General features: G+C 39.3%; 1 protein-coding gene across 1 annotated transcript in view; it reads right to left on the reverse strand.

The window, feature by feature from the left end:
- Positions 1–6,222: 6,222 nt before the first annotated feature.
- The window catches only part of LOC136867116 (zinc finger matrin-type protein 2), a 120,045-nt gene continuing 107,449 nt past the window's right edge, over positions 6,223–18,818 (reverse strand). Inside the window, exon 5 of the mRNA XM_067144220.2 lies at positions 6,223–6,480. Coding sequence (XP_067000321.1) covers positions 6,340–6,480 — 141 coding nt within the window. The 3' untranslated portion in view covers positions 6,223–6,339. The remainder of the gene's footprint in view (positions 6,481–18,818) is intronic.

An 18,818-nucleotide genomic window follows, 5' to 3' on the forward strand; every position in this document is an offset into this window, starting at 1 on the left:
GCACGCGAGGATCGGCGCATCCGCCGCCAAGCGGTGGCAGCCCCGCACGCCACGTCAACCGCCATTCTTCAGCATGTGCAAGACACCCTGGCTGTTCCAATATCGACCAGAACAATTTCCCGTCAATTGGTTGAAGGAGGCCTGCACTCCCGGCGTCCGCTCAGAAGACTACCATTGACTCCACAGCATAGACGTGCACGCCTGGCATGGTGCCGGGCTAGAGCGACTTGGATGAGGGAATGGCGGAACGTAGTGTTCTCCGATGAGTCACGCTTCTGTTCTGTCAGTGATAGTCACCGCAGACGAGTGTGGCGTCGGCGTGGAGAAAGGTCAAATCCGGCAGTAACTGTGGAGCGCCCTACCGCTAGACAACGCGGCATCATGGTTTGGGGCGCTATTGCGTATGATTCCACGTCACCTCTAGTGCGTATTCAAGGCACGTTAAATGCCCACCGCTACGTGCAGCATGTGCTGCGGCCGGTGGCACTCCCGTACCTTCAGGGGCTGCCCAATGCTCTGTTTCAGCAGGATAATGCCCGCCCACACACTGCTCGCATCTCCCAACAGGCTCTACGAGGTGTACAGATGCTTCCGTGGCTAGCGTACTCTCCGGATCTCTCACCAATCGAACACGTGTGGGATCTCATTGGACGCCGTTTGCAAACTCTGCCCCAGCCTCATACGGACGACCAACTGTGGCAAATGGTTGACAGAGAATGGAGAACCATCCCTCAGGACACCATCCGCACTCTTATTGACTCTGTACCTCGACGTGTTTCTGCGTGCATCGCCGCTCGCGGTTGTCCTACATCCTACTGAGTCGATGCCGTGCGCATTGTGTAACCTGCATATCGGTTTAAAATAAACATCAATTATTCATCCGTGCAGTCTCTGTTTTTTCCCCAACTTTCATCCCTTTCGAACCACTCCTTCTTGGTGTTGCATTTGCTCTGTCAGTCAGTGTATGTTCAACGCCCTATTACCAATCACCACGTCTTGTTATATTTGATGTCCAACTTAGGGCGACACTTTGGGGCATATGGTTACATATTTTGACGCCCAACTGTGGCCATCATTATAAAAAAATTTCAGTAGCCTGATGATTAAATCTTTATGTTTGTTACAGAATCTGGCCAGGTGCAGTGCTATCACTGTTATGCCACAATGTCAAACATACAAACTTCAGGAGTATCCCCAAGAAAAGGAAACAAGAGCATGAATCAACCCAAGAAATTTCAGATGAGTTACCGGTACTAACAGAAAGTGCAGTCCAGGAAGATGATTAAGTGCTTGCAGAAGAAACACTGATTAAATGCTGTTCAAACTTAATGTTGAAATATAGGAATTCTGAAAAGTTGCTATCTAAGTGCAGATCAGTGAATAAAAGTTTGAGAAGAAAATTATGTGTGGTGCAGAAATATCAGTCAAAGTATAACCCTGAGAAAAGTGTTGTTATGAGTGTTGCTCAGAACTTTACAAATTTTCATCAAAATCAAGGGAACTGTAAAGTTCAGGATCGAAGATATTCAAGTACTGACAAAAGTTTTGCCTTAGCTTTGCATTATTGTTCATCTAAGTCATATATGTTCATGCAAGAGCATTTTTCTTTGCCCAGTACCAGGTCATTAAGAAGCTGGTTACAAATATGCTCAAGTGGAACCTGGAGTACATAAAATGATTCTAAGCTTGCTGGAAATAAAAACTAAGAAAATGAGAAGGGAGGAGAAGGTTATTTCACTGGTATTTGATGATGGCCACATCAAGTCATCACTGTCATATGATCCTCAGAAGGATCAACTGGAGGGCTATTAAAATAAAGTTGGAATTCATGAGGACAAATTGGGGCAAATATTCATTTATAGGAAGGGGTGTTAAGGATTGGAATAACTTACCAAGGGAGATGTTCAATAAATTTCCAATTTCTTTGAAATCATTTAAGAATAGGCTAGGAAAACAACAGATAGAGAATCTGCCACCTGGGCAACTGCCCTAAATGCAGATCAGTATTGATTGATTGATTGATTGATTGATTTTGGTGTTGATATTCCTGTACAGCCAATCACAGCTCCCATCTGCCAACAATATAACCAGGCTATGGTATTCATGATTAAAGGTTTGTACCTGAATGGTATGGCAGGATACTACATCAAAGAGCTGGTGCTATTTATTGTCAGTCAACTTCAGGCAATAGGGTTAGTCCCTAAAGCAGTTGTGTGTGATCAAGGGAGTAAAAATATAAATGTGGAGAAACTGTTAGGTGTGACTGCAGAGAAGCCATTCGTTGAGGTAAATGATGAGAACATTTATTTTTTTCATGATCCACCTCACTTAATCAAGTCATTGAGAAACAATCTGAAAAAGTATGACTGTTTCTAGTGGTAAAATATGTAGTTGGTCTCACAAAAGAGAATTTTACAACAAGGACTCAAAAATGATTCCAAGGTTAGCCCCAAAGTTAACAAAGAAATGTATCACACTTCCCCCATTTTCAAATATGAGGGTATGTTTAGCCACCAGGGTCCTCAGCCATTCTGTAGCTTCTGGAATGCTTGTTCATGTATCATTCAATTCTTAGCAATCAACTGTAGAGTTTATAGAAATGTGTGATACTTTGTCTGATATTTTTAATTTTTCAAGTCTCAGTAGCCCTAAAGAGTACAGGAGACCTTTAATGACTCAAGACATACGAAAAAGCTGGGTGACATTTGTGATTGTCTAAAACAACTCAAAGTTTTGAATAGCCGCAAAGGCAATCCTCTTTGTATTCAGGGTTGGATAGACAATATTTCTGCACTGAAACTATTGTGGTCCAAATTGTATAGTGACCATGTTTTCATTATTTGCTAATAAGGAGACTCACACAGGACTGCATTGAAAACATTTTTCCATCAGAGCAAGAGGAGGTAACAATGTAACCCCAGATGCAACAAAATTTCGCAGTGCCATAAGGAGTGTTCTGATAAATCAATTGCTCTGTGCTTCTGATGACAGTAAATGTGAATCTGATGTTGCAGACTTTCTACTGACTCATAATGATGTGATGAAGTGCAATTTTGATGCTAATGTCACTCAACAGTGTGAGTTAAGTGATCAGGTAACTGATTATGACCATAATATAATACAGGAAAATGCAGACCGTTATGTCATGGGCTGGGCATGTAGCAAGTTTCCCCATGCTGAGCGCAGGAATGTATTGTCATCTTATGATAATGATTATAGCATGGGAAACTTGCACATAGAAATGAAAAAGTATGACAAATCTAAAATGATGTTTTCAAATATTTGTGGGGGAAAGTTAGGTGCTAAAATATTAGGAACATTTGAAGATATTTTTTGTTAGAAAACACACATGGAATTAGAAGAAAATTAACTGACAGGTTTTTGTCACTGAATGAATGCAGTGTAAGCATATGTAACAGCTGTGTAAAATTACTGACTGACAAATTTTTCAAAGTCCTTATAAAGGCATATGTGAATAAAACCAATGGCTCAACAGTGAAAAATATTGCCTGTAAAGAAACCAAGTTGAAAAAGATATTGCATGTGTGATTTGCTCTTGAAGACCGTAGGCCTTAGTCATAACAAGACGATCTAATGTTTTAATTTGATAATACATTTGTTTTATTTTTAAAACTGGTTCATTCAGATCCTTCCTTCCCTATATTATGTTACAAGAATGCCGCAAACGTTTTAAATCTGTATTGAGTTGGAAGTCAAAATGTGTAGTGTTTAAATAGCGTGTTGTGTTAGTGTTCTCTTCGAGCCGCTAACATAACAAGCACAAAACTATCTGAAGTACAAATAAGACACTTCTAACATACACAGTTGACAGGAGTAGCAAGAGTAGTTAGCCCCTCGAACCGCTAGACGGCAGCACTACACGCTGTTGCCACTGCTCTGCGTGTTAAATGAGGAGAGTTTCCACTATTATCATATTAAGCTATTTGCCTAAATGCATATCAGTAGTGATTGATTGATGATTTATACACTTAATAGGACTGGAATTGCTCTATCATCCCCCATATTCCCCATACTTAAGCCCTTGTGAGATTTGAAACCGAAGATGAAGGAATGACTTTGTTGCATCCGGCTTCTGGACTATTCCTTAAGTTTTGCAGGTGAATGGCCACTTCATTTGCATCATCCATGGAATAGGCACTGCTACAGGGATATTATGGCTTCCACATTGCTGGCAAGGCGTTCTACACAATGCTGGATACCACAGTATATTGAGGAACTGCGGATATTTCACAGAGTTATCTTCTGTATTGGTTGCAATTAATAGCTTCCTCTAATAAACAGCAAGACAATAAAAACGTTTTCAAATTACCCTACAAGGTAATTTCATATTATTTCTCTTTTTTTTACCTACGAGGGTAGATCAAATATAAATGGGAATTATTTTTTAAAATTTATTTCATCAACCAAAAAAAAAAAAAAAAAAAAAAAAAAACCATAGAGAGATCACTTTTCTAAACATTTTCTCCAACAGAAGTTTTGATGCCATCCTGATAGAAAGAAGAGGGATGTGTGCAGAGCCAGTTGTGCACGAACTTTTCTACACTTGCATCATCATCGAACTGCTGCCCTCCTAGTTCTTGTTTGAGAAGTCCAAACAAACGGTAGTCGCAGTGCGATAAATTTGAACTGTACAGAGGGTGTTCCGAGTGTCCAGTGAATTTCCTCCAGATTTTTTCGTGTTAAAGCGGTAGTACGCGGCCTTGCATTGTCATGGAGAATGACTTTTCGAATTGATTGCTGACGTGCTTGTTGCGATACGCAGCTTTTGCTTCACCTAAAAATTAACGTTATTGGCTTTATGTCCCACTACCTACTTTTACGCTTTTCGAAGACGCTGAGGTGCCAGAATTTAGTCCCGCAGGAGTTCTTTTATGTGGCAGTAAATCCACAGACACGAGGCCGACGTATTTGAACTCGTTCAAATACCACCGGACTGAGCCAGGATCGAACCAGTCAAGTTGGGTTCAGAACGCCAGCACCTCCACTGTCTGAGCCACTCAGCCCGGCACTTCATCCAAAAGGTGACAGTATTAGGCTGCATTAATTGTCCTTTGTTCATGAAGAAAACCCCCCCAGCAAAACGCCCGCAGAGTCCCAGAAAACTGTTGCAAGCACCTTTCCAGCAGACGGGCGTGTTTTGACCTTGACCGGACCTGCTTCACCTCTTCGCTGTCACACCATGCTTGCTTGCTTTGACTCGGGGTGTAATGATGCACCCAAGTTTTTATCACAAGTCACAATACACAAGAAATCTTCTCCATCCTCCTCATAGTGAAGGAGGAGTCTCTGACAAACTTCCTGGCATAAAGTTTTTTGTTCTTGGTTGAGACGAGGAACCCACCCGGCGGACAATTTTCTGAAATGGAGTTCATCTCGGATGATGGTTTGAACACAAAAACAATTTGCGAAATTTTTATTCGCCGATCTTCACCAATAATATCACGTACGGCATACTGAATCTAATTGGTGAGAGGAGATCGATTTGGCTAAATTTGACGAAAAGAAGAGATAGAATGATAGGACATATCTTAAGACACCCAGGACTTGTTCAGTTGGTTTTTGAAGGAAGTGTAGGTGGTAAGAACGGTAGGGGTAGACCAAGGTATTAGAGCAGATGTAGGATGCAATAGTTACCTAGAAATGAAAAGGTTAGCACAGGATAGGGTGGCATGGAGAGCTGCATCAAACCAGTCTATGGACTGATGACTCAAACACAACGGCAACAATGTTGTCTGCACTGATACTTGTCTGCGGTCTCCTTTCACAAGGTTTATTTTTCACAGCTTCTCTTCCTGCCACAAATTTTTTAGCCCACTCATACACTCGAGTCTGAAAGTGTTCCTTCCCCAAACTGTGCGCGGAGATTGCTAAAAATTTCGGCAGGTTTGGCCCCTCTTCTGCAAAAAATTTGATAATGATGCGTTGCACAACAGGCGTGTGCACCTCCTACTCATTCATGGCGTACTGAAGCAGCCCAGCTCTCTACCGTCATTCGAGCGCACAAATCCCTTCTCCAAACACCCCATCAACATCCTGGCAAAGTCCCACCTCACAATTATTACCAACAGCAGTGGTACATTCAAATTCCCGTTTATATTTGATCTGCCTTCGTATTAGAGGAAGGAGCACTAAAAAATATATAAATTAAAAATAATTTGTAAAGTATGCCAAGGAATGTAAAAATTATATGAACTAAGAGGCTTAAAAGAAGATGATTTTATTAATTTGTACAAGTGAGATAATGAGAACTTACAAAACATCGAGCTCTATCTCTAAATCATACAATAGAAAATGTACAAAATGTCACGTGAAAGCTGGTCACTTTTTTGATGAACCAAACCCTGAAAAACCCATTATTGAAGCTAATTCTGATTCTGGCTCCTTGGCTTCAGGTTCATCTTCCAGTTTCCTTTTTCTTTCTTTCCTCTTCTCCTTACGATACTCCTTCAATTTTTCCTCCTGTAAAAATGAACAGAAAATTATCCCTTTTGTAATCACTCATAAAGCCTATTTTTTAATCAACACAGGAAAAAATTCCATCAACAGACAAAATCTGAGATCTTATTTACCTATATTTATAGTTACTAATATAAAATAGTATTAGACTGTACAGTGTGACCTTCTATATTATATTACTCTAAAAATCTCAAGGTATAATATTCAACAAAAGATATACTATAAAATAAACTGAACTGGAGAAAACTATAATGAGCAAATTGTGGTGGTGTTTACTGATTTAAGATGAAGTACAACTGCGCAACCATCTTGTAACAACACTAATCTGGCCAACAAAATTGAGCAAGATAGTCGAGGAAATCAGAAACTATTATACAGAGTAAAAAAATTGAAAAGAATAAATCAAGAAAAAATCAAGGCATTAGAGAGAGAAGATGGATCCGTAGTACATGGCGAAAAGGGTCTTCAGAAGTTAATGGCAAAATATTTTGAAAAACTTTATAATGAGGATGACTGCTCGGAGGAAGAAGGAGATAAGAAAATGGAAATAATAGATGGAGAAAAAGAAGAAAACCCAATAACATGGTTGGAACTTGAAAGGGCAGTGAAAGCAATGATCAAAGGTAAAGCAAGTGGAGAAGACGAATTCAATGCGGATATGGTTAAGGCAGCAGGAAGCACTGGACTCCAGTGGCTATACCAGGCCCTCAATGCCATATGGAAGGATGCCTGAAGATTGGCAACAAGGAAGCATTGTAACACTGTTCAAAAAAGGAAATAGGAAGAAATGTGAAAAATATAGAGGTATAACCCTATTATCACCTGGGTTAAAAATAATGGAGAAAGTCATAGAAAAAAGACTGAGGGATATAACAGAAACACAGTTAGAGGAAGAACAATTTGGCTTTAGACCGAATAGATCAACAATAGACTTGATATTTACAGTGCGAACGATGATGGAAAAACATCTGGAAAGGAACAAGGAAATCATCTTCATATTTTTGGATTTGGAAAAAGAGTATGATACAGTTAAGAAAAAACATGTATAGGATTGGCTACTGAAAAGGAATGGACTAAAATTCATTAAGAAGATAAAAATGTTGTATCATGAGAGTAAAAGCATTGTACAAGTGGGGAGTGGTGATTCTGAAACATTTTATACAAAAAAAAGTCTCAAGCAAGAAAGTGCACTGTTGTCATTATTGTTTATTATATTAATGGGTGAAATAATAAAACATGTAAAACAGAGTATCAGTAGTGATGATGTGAATGCTATGGTATTTTTTTTTTTTTTTTTTTGCTAGGGGCTTTACGTCGCACCGACACAGATAGGTCTTATGGCGACGATGGGAGAGGAAAGGCTTAGGAGTTGGAAGGAAGCGGCCGTGGCCTTAATTAAGGTACAGCCCCAGCATTTGCCTGGTGTGAAAATGGGAAACCACGGAAAACCATTTTCAGGGCTGCCGATAGTGGGATTCGAACCTACTATCTCCCGGATGCAAGCTCACAGCCGCGCGCCTCTACGCGCACGGCCAACTCGCCCGGTGCTATGGTATTTGCAGATGGTGTGGTGATTTGGGGAAAGGGAGAAAAGGAACAAAGGATCCTGGATGTTTGAAATGAAAGTCTGAAGGAGTTTGGGATGGTAATTAGTAAAAAGAAAACTGTAGTCATGCACTGCGGAAAAGAGAAAAAGAGAAGCCAAGTGAACGTAGACTGAGAACGGTTAAAGAATGTAGAACAGTTTACATATCTGGGTAGCATTATTAATGGAAGTAATGAAATCAATCCTGAAATTAATAACGGACTTAGTAAAGGGACAACATTTTATCATCAAGTCAGAGAGGTTTTATAGGATGACAAAGTACTCAAGAGAACGAAATTAACATTATATGAACAGTATTTCATACCAATTGTAACATATGGACTAGAAACGCTGATAACTAATAAGAGACAAGATAATAAGATCCAAGCGGTAGAAATGAAATTTTTAAGAACATCGGTTTAAAAGACAAGAGAGAGAATTAAAAATATTAAAATCAGAGAAGAGCTAAATATAGAATCGTTAGTACAGAAGATACACAAAGCAAGACTGAGATGGTTTGGACATGTAAAAAGAATGGGAAAGGAACTGGTAGCAAGAAGGGAATAGGAAAGAGAAGGGAAAGAGACCAGTTGGAAGACCGAGAAGAAGGTGGATGGATCAGATTTGGAAGGACAGAAAGGAGTGAAGGAGGCTTATTAATCACACCCGGGCGACTGGAGTGGGACATTGATGATGATGATGATGATGATGATGATGATGATGATGATGATGATGATGATGGAGTTACATTCGCTGAGGTTAAACTTGGAGAAGACCGGGTGAGTTGGCCGTGCGCGTAGAGGCGCGCGGCTGTGAAGCTTGCATCCGGGAGATAGTAGGTTCGAATCCCACTATCGGCAGCCCTGAAAAGGGTTTTCCGTGGTTTCCCATTTTCACACCAGGCAAATGCTGGGGCTGTACCTTAATTAAGGCTACGGCCGCTTCCTTCCAACTCCTAGGCCTTTCCTGTCCCATCATCGCCATAAGACCTATTTGTGTCGGTGCGACGTAAAGCCCATAGCAAAAAAAAAAAAAAAAACAACTTGGAGAAGAGATTCAATTTAATGGTTCTTCACTGAAAGCAAATGGCCTGGTCTATTTAGGTGAACCAAAACCAGATTGTCAAAGAAATCAGATGGCAAATCATGCATTAGTTTTCATGTTTGTACCTCTTTTGCAGAACTGGGTGCCACTTATTGCCATTTATGCAAGCAGAATTGCTACTCCAAGAGATATCCTTGTTAAAATTCCAGTTCAAGTTATACTGTAGCCAGAGAAGACTGGGGCGAGAGTGCTAGGTTTCACTAGTAATGGCAGTCGCTTAAACAAGAAAGCCTGAAAATCTTTAGGAATTAGTGGGAAGAAAAATCAGTGTTATATTCTGAATCCAGCAGATGTACAATGGAAGATCTGGGCTTTTACAGATTTTGTGCATATATTAAAATTTATAAGAAACTTTTTCCATGACTATGTTACAATAGCAAAAGTATCAATTTTTAATTTTATAGGGAAATGTTTAAGGAAGATCTCTCTGGGTATTCAAGTCTTACAGCTTGCTTCAAGCTGACAAGAGCTCATTTAGATACTTCCTCCTTTCAAAGAATGAATGCCAGGCTAGCATTCCAATTATTCAGCAACAGTGTCACCAAAGAATGGGACTGAGTGGATTTGTAGGCAGTGAGGACACAGACATTTATAAACACCGAACTTGATAACTACAGTCTCTTAAGTGTGGCCAGTATCCAGTATTAGTAAGATACTGGGTTTGAACCCCACTGTTGGCAGCCCTGAAGATGGTTTACTGTGGTTTCCCATTTTCACACCAGGCAAATGCTGGAACTGTACCTTAATTAAGGCCACGGGTGCTTCCTTCCCACTCCTAGCTCATTCCTGTCTAATCGTCACCATAAGTCCTATCTGTGTCAGTGCTACGTAAACCAACTAGTAAAACCAAAACCATTTACAAATGACTAGAACAATGTTTCTGATGCAGTCAATGTATTCATACCTTCCAACACACTCTATAAAAACTTGTCATCCCATAGAACTGTCCTCACTTTCTCAAAGCTCTAAAATCTACAGACAACACATTTGCCTAACGTAGGACCATGGAATCCTTAATGGTAACACTTCAAATTACATTAGAGATGAGCAAGTGGCTCTGGGAACAAGGTTATGTGCATGTATTGACAGAAAAACTCACTCAGGATCCCTTGCAGCAACACTTTGGAATCATGCATTCACTCATTTCAGATGGCCATCTATCCACAATAGATTTCCTTCATTTGTATTTACTATAATGAATCTACGTTGCTGTAAAACAGGCACTATCACCTGGACGAAACTATGAACTGAAAAGGGAATTAGTGCTGAAGTCCTTCTGTAAACCAGATGCAAATGTTGGCCCAGAATGTAAAAGTGCACAACGAGACTGTAAAAAAAGTAGTGGAAACTTCCACCATAAAAGAAGAAATTGTTATTCAAGACATTTCAATATTGAAGACTAGGAAAGTACTGTGCCAGAGCTGAGCCCCATTCCTGATCCTTCGATGGGAAAGTATTTAGTTGATATCTAAGATTAAATTCTAAAATAATTTAACTGTGTAAAATCCACCTGTTCAATACACGTTTGCCATTTAATAAAGGATCTCTTTAAAAAGCTACACAATTAAATTCTTTTAGAATTTCATCTTAGACATTTAAAGTCAACAAGGAACCGAAAGTTCATTACTTGTAGTATTTAGTTGATCACGTAGCTGGGTATGTTGTTAGGCAATCCTCAAAATGTATCAAGCGTATATCCTGTGCCCATTCTCTCAGTCACGAAGGTGAAAGTCGTCTTTCACTTCTTACGGAAATGAAAAATTACAGATCCGGCAGTGGCATGAGGTTTCTAACACGTCCCCCTAGAAGTGTGTGTGACATTCTTTTCCAGAGTGAAAGGAAAATTAATGGAAAACTGAGCTCATCTAGGTCGATGTGGGGCGATATTTTTTTATGAGTCTCTTGATTTGATTGAGGCGATTTCAGTTTGGCTATCAGGAGCTGGCTGTTGTACTGATCACTCTTTGGACATTATTCCTAAAGTGGTCTACTGCTATTTAAAGCACTGATCCTCATTCAAAGCTACAGAAATCCACAGAGATCTTCAAGCTCGACAATCTGCTAAGTCTACACGTAAACTATCAAAAGTGGCCTCAAACTAGTTTTAGTGAGTAATTTACTTTAAAAGAAATTAAAAGAAATATGTTTCATAATGATAGATCCGTATTGAACTGTGATTACAATAGAGTAAATTACTTTATTTGAGAAAAGTGTCAATGTTATTTTTAATCTGGTGTATATTTAATGTTTTATGTGCTCTGTTTATGAAGTTTCTTAAAAATTTCCTATCCTATCGTTGCCATAAGACCTATCTGTGTCGGTGCGATGTAAAACAAATAGCAAAAAAAAAAAAAATTAAAAATTCCTTAACTTACTTGCAAATCTTTTCTCAACTACTTTTACAAATTGCATAGGAGTGAACTGTTTTCTAGAAAACACAGGTAAATCTTGGTCCCTACTGAACAAACCACTCGCTACTATCACCTCTCCCACTGTCTGACCTCTAAATTCTTGCCGTATAACTCTCTGGCAATTCAAAACTTCTTCCGCTACTCTCTCAGCATCCCCTTTCACTATTCTCACTTCTTCCTGTAATAGTTGATGGGTGCCAACTATAAATAGATGTAACGATAATAGAATGAGAGTCTTGAATATCTCTAGGGTGTGAGGTAATAAGCTTACTTTGACAGCATAACATGTAGGTTCTGAGAAAAAAAAGATTGGCGTTCGGTTTCCTCATTAAAATGTGGGGTTATCTGATCTACTCGACCACCTCATGAATTTCTTCCCGATTACTATAAATTTTATTACTTAACGGTGTGACATTGTTACTGTTTTCTGTATACTACAGCGCCATTGAAACCTACAGTAAGTGCTTCTATCGTTACGTGGATGACACATTTTCGGTCTGGCCACATGGAAGGAAAACATTAAATGAATTTTTTTTGGAACACCTAAATTCCATTAACAGTACGATCAAATTCATGATAGAAGTAGAAAATGAAGGTAAATTACCTTTTCTTGATGTGCTAGTATACAAGAAGAATGATGGTACACTAGGCCATGCAATGTACAGGAAACCTACACATCGCTAAAAGATACGTTCATAAGTCCTCACATCACCACCCATGCCAAAAAGCAGCTCTCCTTCGAACGTTATTTACTAGGGTGAATAACGTTGCAGACGCTGATAACCACTCAAGTGCATTAAGAGAACTGACAACATCAATGAAAAAAAAAAAAAAAAAAACGGCTATACGTCACGAGACGTAGCACGAGCTGTGAAGATCAAGGAGCCTAACAGGGACAGTACCAACCAGGACTACAGTAAAAAGAAGAAAGTATGCCTTCCTTACGTGGCAGGTATTAGTGACAGAATAGGGAGCATTCTTAGAAAGCACAATATAATTCCAGTTTTCACCACAGACCGGAAGCTCAAATCCCTGTTTCGACCATTCAAAGAAAAACCACATCTTGAAACACCAGGCGTATATGAAGTTCCATGTGGTTGTGGTTGCACATATATTGGCATGATGAAAAGGCTTGTCAGTACCAGGGTGAAAGAACACATTAGGTCGGTAAAAAATGTTGCTCTTTCATCCTCAACGGAGAATGCCATAAGCCAGTCAGCCATAACAGAACATTTCTACAGTACAGACCATGAAATCCTCTTTGACCAGGCGAAGGTCATCGCGCCTGTAAAAGACTTCTATGCTTGACTGGTAAGAGAAGCCATAGAGATAGAGCTGCGCACAAATAACATCAACAAGGAAGACTGCTTCAAGTTATCAAATACATGGAGACCTGTACTGCAGAAATACATGCATAACACCACCATGGAACAGTGGGATGCACTCATGAAACCGTCGACAGAGGGCGGTGAATTACAGCACAAAGATCCTTGAGACCTATTAGCGGGGTAGGCCGTGGGTAATATGGCCATGACTTCCAAGTTTCTTTGAATTTCTTTGCTCACTGTCAGAAGCAGAATTCAACTTGCCCTGATGAAGGCCAATGCAATTTGGCTGAAAGCTTGGCGTCATTAAATAAACATAGTGGCTTTAATCCAGTTATCATTTATTTATTTACGTTAATACTATGAGCCACAAAAACCTACGTTCATTAAATTAAGAAGTTGTCAGTCCATCCTCCCTGAGACTTCCTTTTGAGATTCATTGTGCTTCTCAACTTCTGCACCTTCCTGAATTACCTCAGAAGCTTCCATCGTGTTCACCTGCTCCCTATTCTCAACCTTACCTTGGATGTCCGTAGAAGAAACAGCCTCCTCGTCACGTGACTTGCTATTGTCTTCCTTGTCCATCTTTGGTTCACTAGTAATAGCATGCAATCTCAAATTGATTTCCCTTTTCAAATCCCTTGACATACCCGCAAAATACAAATATGTAACACAAAATTACGCTCCTCACATTTACCGGTTATAATTCCATTGGTTTAGATGTGCATATTCTTCCCTAAATCAACATATACTGTAGTATGTTGTCATTCAAAAACAAGTTCTGAATTATTCGAGCCTCATGTTGCAGTGACACTTTGTGACTTCGAATGAATGTAACGATAATATAAAACTGAATTAAAATGAAATAAAATAAAATGCTCAATCGTCGGACTACGTACTTACGTATCCAACTGACTGCTGCTATAGGATACAGCCCATATATATACAGTAGACATAAGTTGTCACCCCACACGTCATATCTCAAAATAACTATGATGTCACTCCCACCTAGCTACAAACGTTACAGACTGTGATGAAATAGCCTAAGGCACACTAGTAGTTCCCTAAATATGATCTCATCGCTAAATGCATACAATGACAGTGCGATGACTCGACAATTACGGTAGCCGTATTACACCATATGTTGCAATGTCAAAAGGTTTCACAAAACATATCCATAGCTGATATTAGGCAGTTAGTCTCACTTTACATGATTTTAATGCTAGTATACACATACATATACATATTCATTTCATTTCTGTTGTGCTTAGTAGTGACATACGGTACGGTACCGGTATCGTAATTAGGATACGTCTGAAAGTAGTTTAAAAATTACTGTAGTGTACTGTACAGTAGTATACGAGTAATATCCTATTAGAATTTAGTGTGCTTATTTTATTATTGTAAAATATTTGTGTAGTACTGGTGTGGTAGAGGTATCCGTAGAAACTCTTACTAAAATATTGTTGAAATTAGGATAGGCTTAATTGCAGTTTGGAATTGTGTAGTTCTTGTGTATTACTTTCGATATTCAGTAATTAACAGCAGCTTTTATCCTGTTAGGGGTTGTAGGATAAAAAAAATAATAATAATAGAGCACGACTAAGTAGTATTGTAGTGTAGTCGTATATTAATTACCTTATTGTTGTGTACTATCCCAGACAATATATCCCTCCGTTCATTTATTTTTTTTGCAAATAAGTTATTTTATTTTTTAATTTAAAAATTTTCGTAAAGAATGGCTAAGGAGCGCGAGTGTACTTATTGTGGGTGTGGTGAGGCATTGAGGGGTATGAGGGAGGAGTTGGAAAGTTTGAGGGAGATAATTAGGATTCTCACAGAAGACGGGAAGGAAGATAGGACTCCCTCAAACAATGTACAGGTTACAGTAGGTGTACAAGAGGGAGGGGAAGGAAAGGGAGGAGTTGTAGAAGACAGGTGGTCTAATGTTCTAAGGGGAAGGAGATTGCAGGCCAAGGGCTCTATTCAGGATCAGAATTTAGGACAGGTGTCTGTGCGAAATCGGTATGAGTCACTCCAGGTAGAACAACAGAGGGAAGATGAGGGACAGGGAACTGTTGCTGAGATGCGTGGAAGTAGGAGGAAGGGAAAAGGTAGGAAAGGGAAATGTAGAGTAGAGGATAGGAAAAGACAGGTGGAACAGGGTCATGGGAAGGAGAAAAGGGAGGAGGAAGTAGCTTCTGCAGCTATCAGGAAAGATAGGGCTGACCAGGATGGGAGGGGATCAAATGAGGTGGGTAGGGTTGAGGCTGTGGTCATGGGGGATTCCATCGTTAGACATGTGGGGAAAGTGTGTGGAGGAAAGGGAACCAGGGTAGAATGTTATCCAGGAATTAGGTTGAGGCAGATGTTGAGGAAAGTAGAAGAGAGGGAGGAGGGGAAGGGGAAGGTGGTAGTGTTTCACGTTGGTACCAACAACGTAAGGCAAGCTGATATAAGTACCAACATAGTTGGAGATGTGTCGGATCTGGTAAATGCAGCACGGGTGAAGTTTAAGAAAGCGGAGATTGTTATTAGTGGAATACTGTGTAGGAGGGATACTGACTGGAGGGTGATCGGGGATTTAAATGAGACTATGGAGTGGGTATGTGGGAAACTGGGAGTGAAATTTCTAGATCCTAATGGGTGGATAGGAGAAAGGGATCTGCGCTCAGATGGCCTTCATTTAAACCGCAGTGGTACGTATAAGTTAGGAAATTTGTTTGGAAGGGTAATAGGGAGGTACATTCAGGGAAACGGGATGGCCTAGGGAGCGGTGATAAGGGAACAGGGAACTGGAAATCAAGTAGGGATGACATAAAATTGTTAGTGTTGAACTGTAGAAGTATTGTAAAGAAAGGAATAGAATTAAGTAATTTAATAGATATATATTTACCAGATATTGTAATAGGAGTCGAATCATGGCTGAGAAATGAAATAATGGATGCAGAAATTTTCTCACGGCACTGGAGTGTGTATCGTAGAGATAGGATAGGAAAGGTGGGAGGGGGAGTTTTCATTCTGGTGAAAGAAGAATTTGTAAGCTACGAAAAAGTTAAAGATGAGACACATGAAATTCTAGGTGTAAGGCTCATTTCTAAAGATAATAGGCAACTTGATATATTTGGAGTGTACAGATCGGGAAAGGGTAGCACTGATGCGGATTCGGAATTATTTGATAGGATAGTCAGCTATGTGGGAAACGACATGGAAAGAAATGTGATTGTAGCGGGAGATCTGAATTTGCCAGATGTCAATTGGGAAGGAAATGCAAACGACAGGAAGCATGACCAACAAATGGCAAATAAGTAAATATGGGAAGGACAGCTGATTCAGAAAGTGATGGAACCAACCAGAGGGAAAAATATCCTGGATGTCGTGCTGATAAAACCAGATGAGCTCTATAGGGAAATTGAAGTAATAGATGGTATTAGTGATCATGAAGCTGTTTATGTGGTAGTTAAAAATAAATGTGATAGAAAGGAAGGTCTTAAAAGTAGGACTGTTAGGCAGTACCATATGGCTGATAAAGCAGGTATGAGGCAGTTTCTAAAAAGTAACTATGATTGGTGGAAAACGGTAAATAAAAATGTAAACAGACTCTGGGATGGGTTTAAAGAAATTGTTGAGGAATGCGAAAACAGGTTTGTACCTTTAAGGGTGGTAAGGAATGGTAAAGACCCACCTTATTATAATAGAGAAATAAAGAGACTAAGAAGGAGGTGCAGACTGGAAAGAAATAGAGTTAGAAATGGCTGTGGAAGTAAGGAGAAATTGAAGGAACTTACTAGAAAATTGAATCTAGCAAAGAAGGCAGCTAAGGATAACATGATGGCAAGCATAATTGGCAGTCATACAAATTTTAGTGAAAAATGGAAGGCTATGTATAGGTATTTTAAGGCAGAAACAGGTTCCAAGAAGGACATTCCAGGAATAATTAATGAACAAGGGGAGTGTGTATGTGAGGATCTTCAAAAGGCAGAAGTATTCAGTCAGCAGTATGTAAAGATTGTTGGTTACAAGGATAATGTCGAGATAGAGGAAGAGACTAAGGCCAAAGAAGTAATAAAATTTACGTATGATAACAATGACATTTACAATAAGATACAAAAGTTGAAAACTAGAAAAGTGGCTGGAATTGATCAGATATCTGGGGATATACTAAAGACAATGGGTTGGGATATAGTACCATATCTGAAGTACTTATTTGATTACTGTTTGGCCGAAGGAGCTATACCAGATGAATGGAGAGTTGCTATAGTAGCCCCTGTGTATAAAGGAAAGGGTGATAGACATAAAGCTGAAAATTACAGGCCAGTAAGTTTGACATGCATTGTATGTAAGCTTTGGGAAGGCATTCTTTCTGATTATATTAGACATGTTTGTGAAATTAATAACTGGTTCGATAGAAGGCAATTCGGTTTTAGGAAAGGTTATTCCACTGAAGTTCAACTTGTAGGATTCCAGCAAGATATAGCAGATATCTTGGATTCTGGAGGTCAAATGGACTGTATCGCGATTGACATGTCTAAAGCATTTGATAGGGTGGATCATGGGAGACTACTGGCAAAAATGAGTGCAATTGGACTAGACAAAAGAGTGACTGAATGGGTTGTTATATTTCTAGAAAATAGATCTCAGAGAGTTAGAGTAGGTGAAGCTTTGTCTGGCCCTGTAATAGTTGAGAGGGGAGTTCCTCAGGGCAGTGTTAACGGACCTTTATGTTTTCTTATATATATAAATGATATGAGTAAAGGAGTGGAATTGGAGGTAAGGCTTTTTGTGGATGATGTTATTCTCTATAGAGTGATAAATAAGTTACAAGATTGTGAGCAACTGCAACGTGACCTCGAAAATATTGTGAGATGGACAGCAGGCAATGGTATGTTGATAAACGGGGTTAAAAGTCAGGTTGTGAGTTTCACAAATAGGAAAAGTCCTCTCAGTTTTAATTACTGCATTGATGGGGGTGAAAGTTCCTTTTGGGGATCATTGTAAGTATCTAGGTGTTAATATAAGGAAAGATCTTCACTGGGGTAATCACATAAATGGGATTGTAAATAAAGGGTACCGATCTCTGCACATGGTTATGAGGGTGTTTAGGGGTTGTAGTAAGGATGTAAAGGAGAGTGCATATAAGTCTCTGGTAAGACCCCAACTAGAGTATGGTTCCAGTGTATGGGACCCTCACCAGGATTACCTGATTCAAGAACTGGAAAAAATCCAAAGAAAAGCAGCTCGATTTGTTCTGGGTGATTTCCGACAAAAGAGTAACGTTACAAAAATGTTGCAATGTTTGGGTTGGGAAGAATTGAGAGAAAGAAGAAGAGCTGCTCGACTAAATGGTATGTAGGATGCTAAAAGGTTAGTTTTTTCCACCTATTCAATACATATAAATTTTATAAATTAGGAATTTATTGTTGATTCCACTTGAGACATGTTTCGCCCTTCATTGAGGGCATCATCAGTCAAAATATCACCTCAAGGTAAAAAATCAGGTAACTGGTTAGTAGTTGACGGTACAAATTAATACATATTATTAATACAATTACAAAAATTAAGTATGGGATATAGTTGTACAAAAGTGATGGTTGAACATATAGGTTTATAGATGAAAAGTCAGCACCAATGCCTAAAATTAACATAGTAGAGTTCGGCAGTGGTGCTCTGGAGAAACAGTTGACGCAATCATAGGGAAATAAAAAGTTAAAAAATATTTACATTAAAACAATTAAGGGAGAAAAGGTGTAGTGTTCGGCGTCAATGTTTGTATCCAAAAATTAATGTCAAAGGTTGGTAACTATACAGTATTTACATTGTTCAATTGAACAGTTGAGATACTGTATAGTAAATACTGTATAGTTACCAACCTTTGACATTAATTTTTGGATACAAACATTGACGCCGAACACTACA

This window comes from Anabrus simplex, chromosome 3 (assembly GCF_040414725.1).
Source record: "Anabrus simplex isolate iqAnaSimp1 chromosome 3, ASM4041472v1, whole genome shotgun sequence".
NCBI classification, from domain to species: Eukaryota; Metazoa; Arthropoda; class Insecta; order Orthoptera; family Tettigoniidae; genus Anabrus; species Anabrus simplex.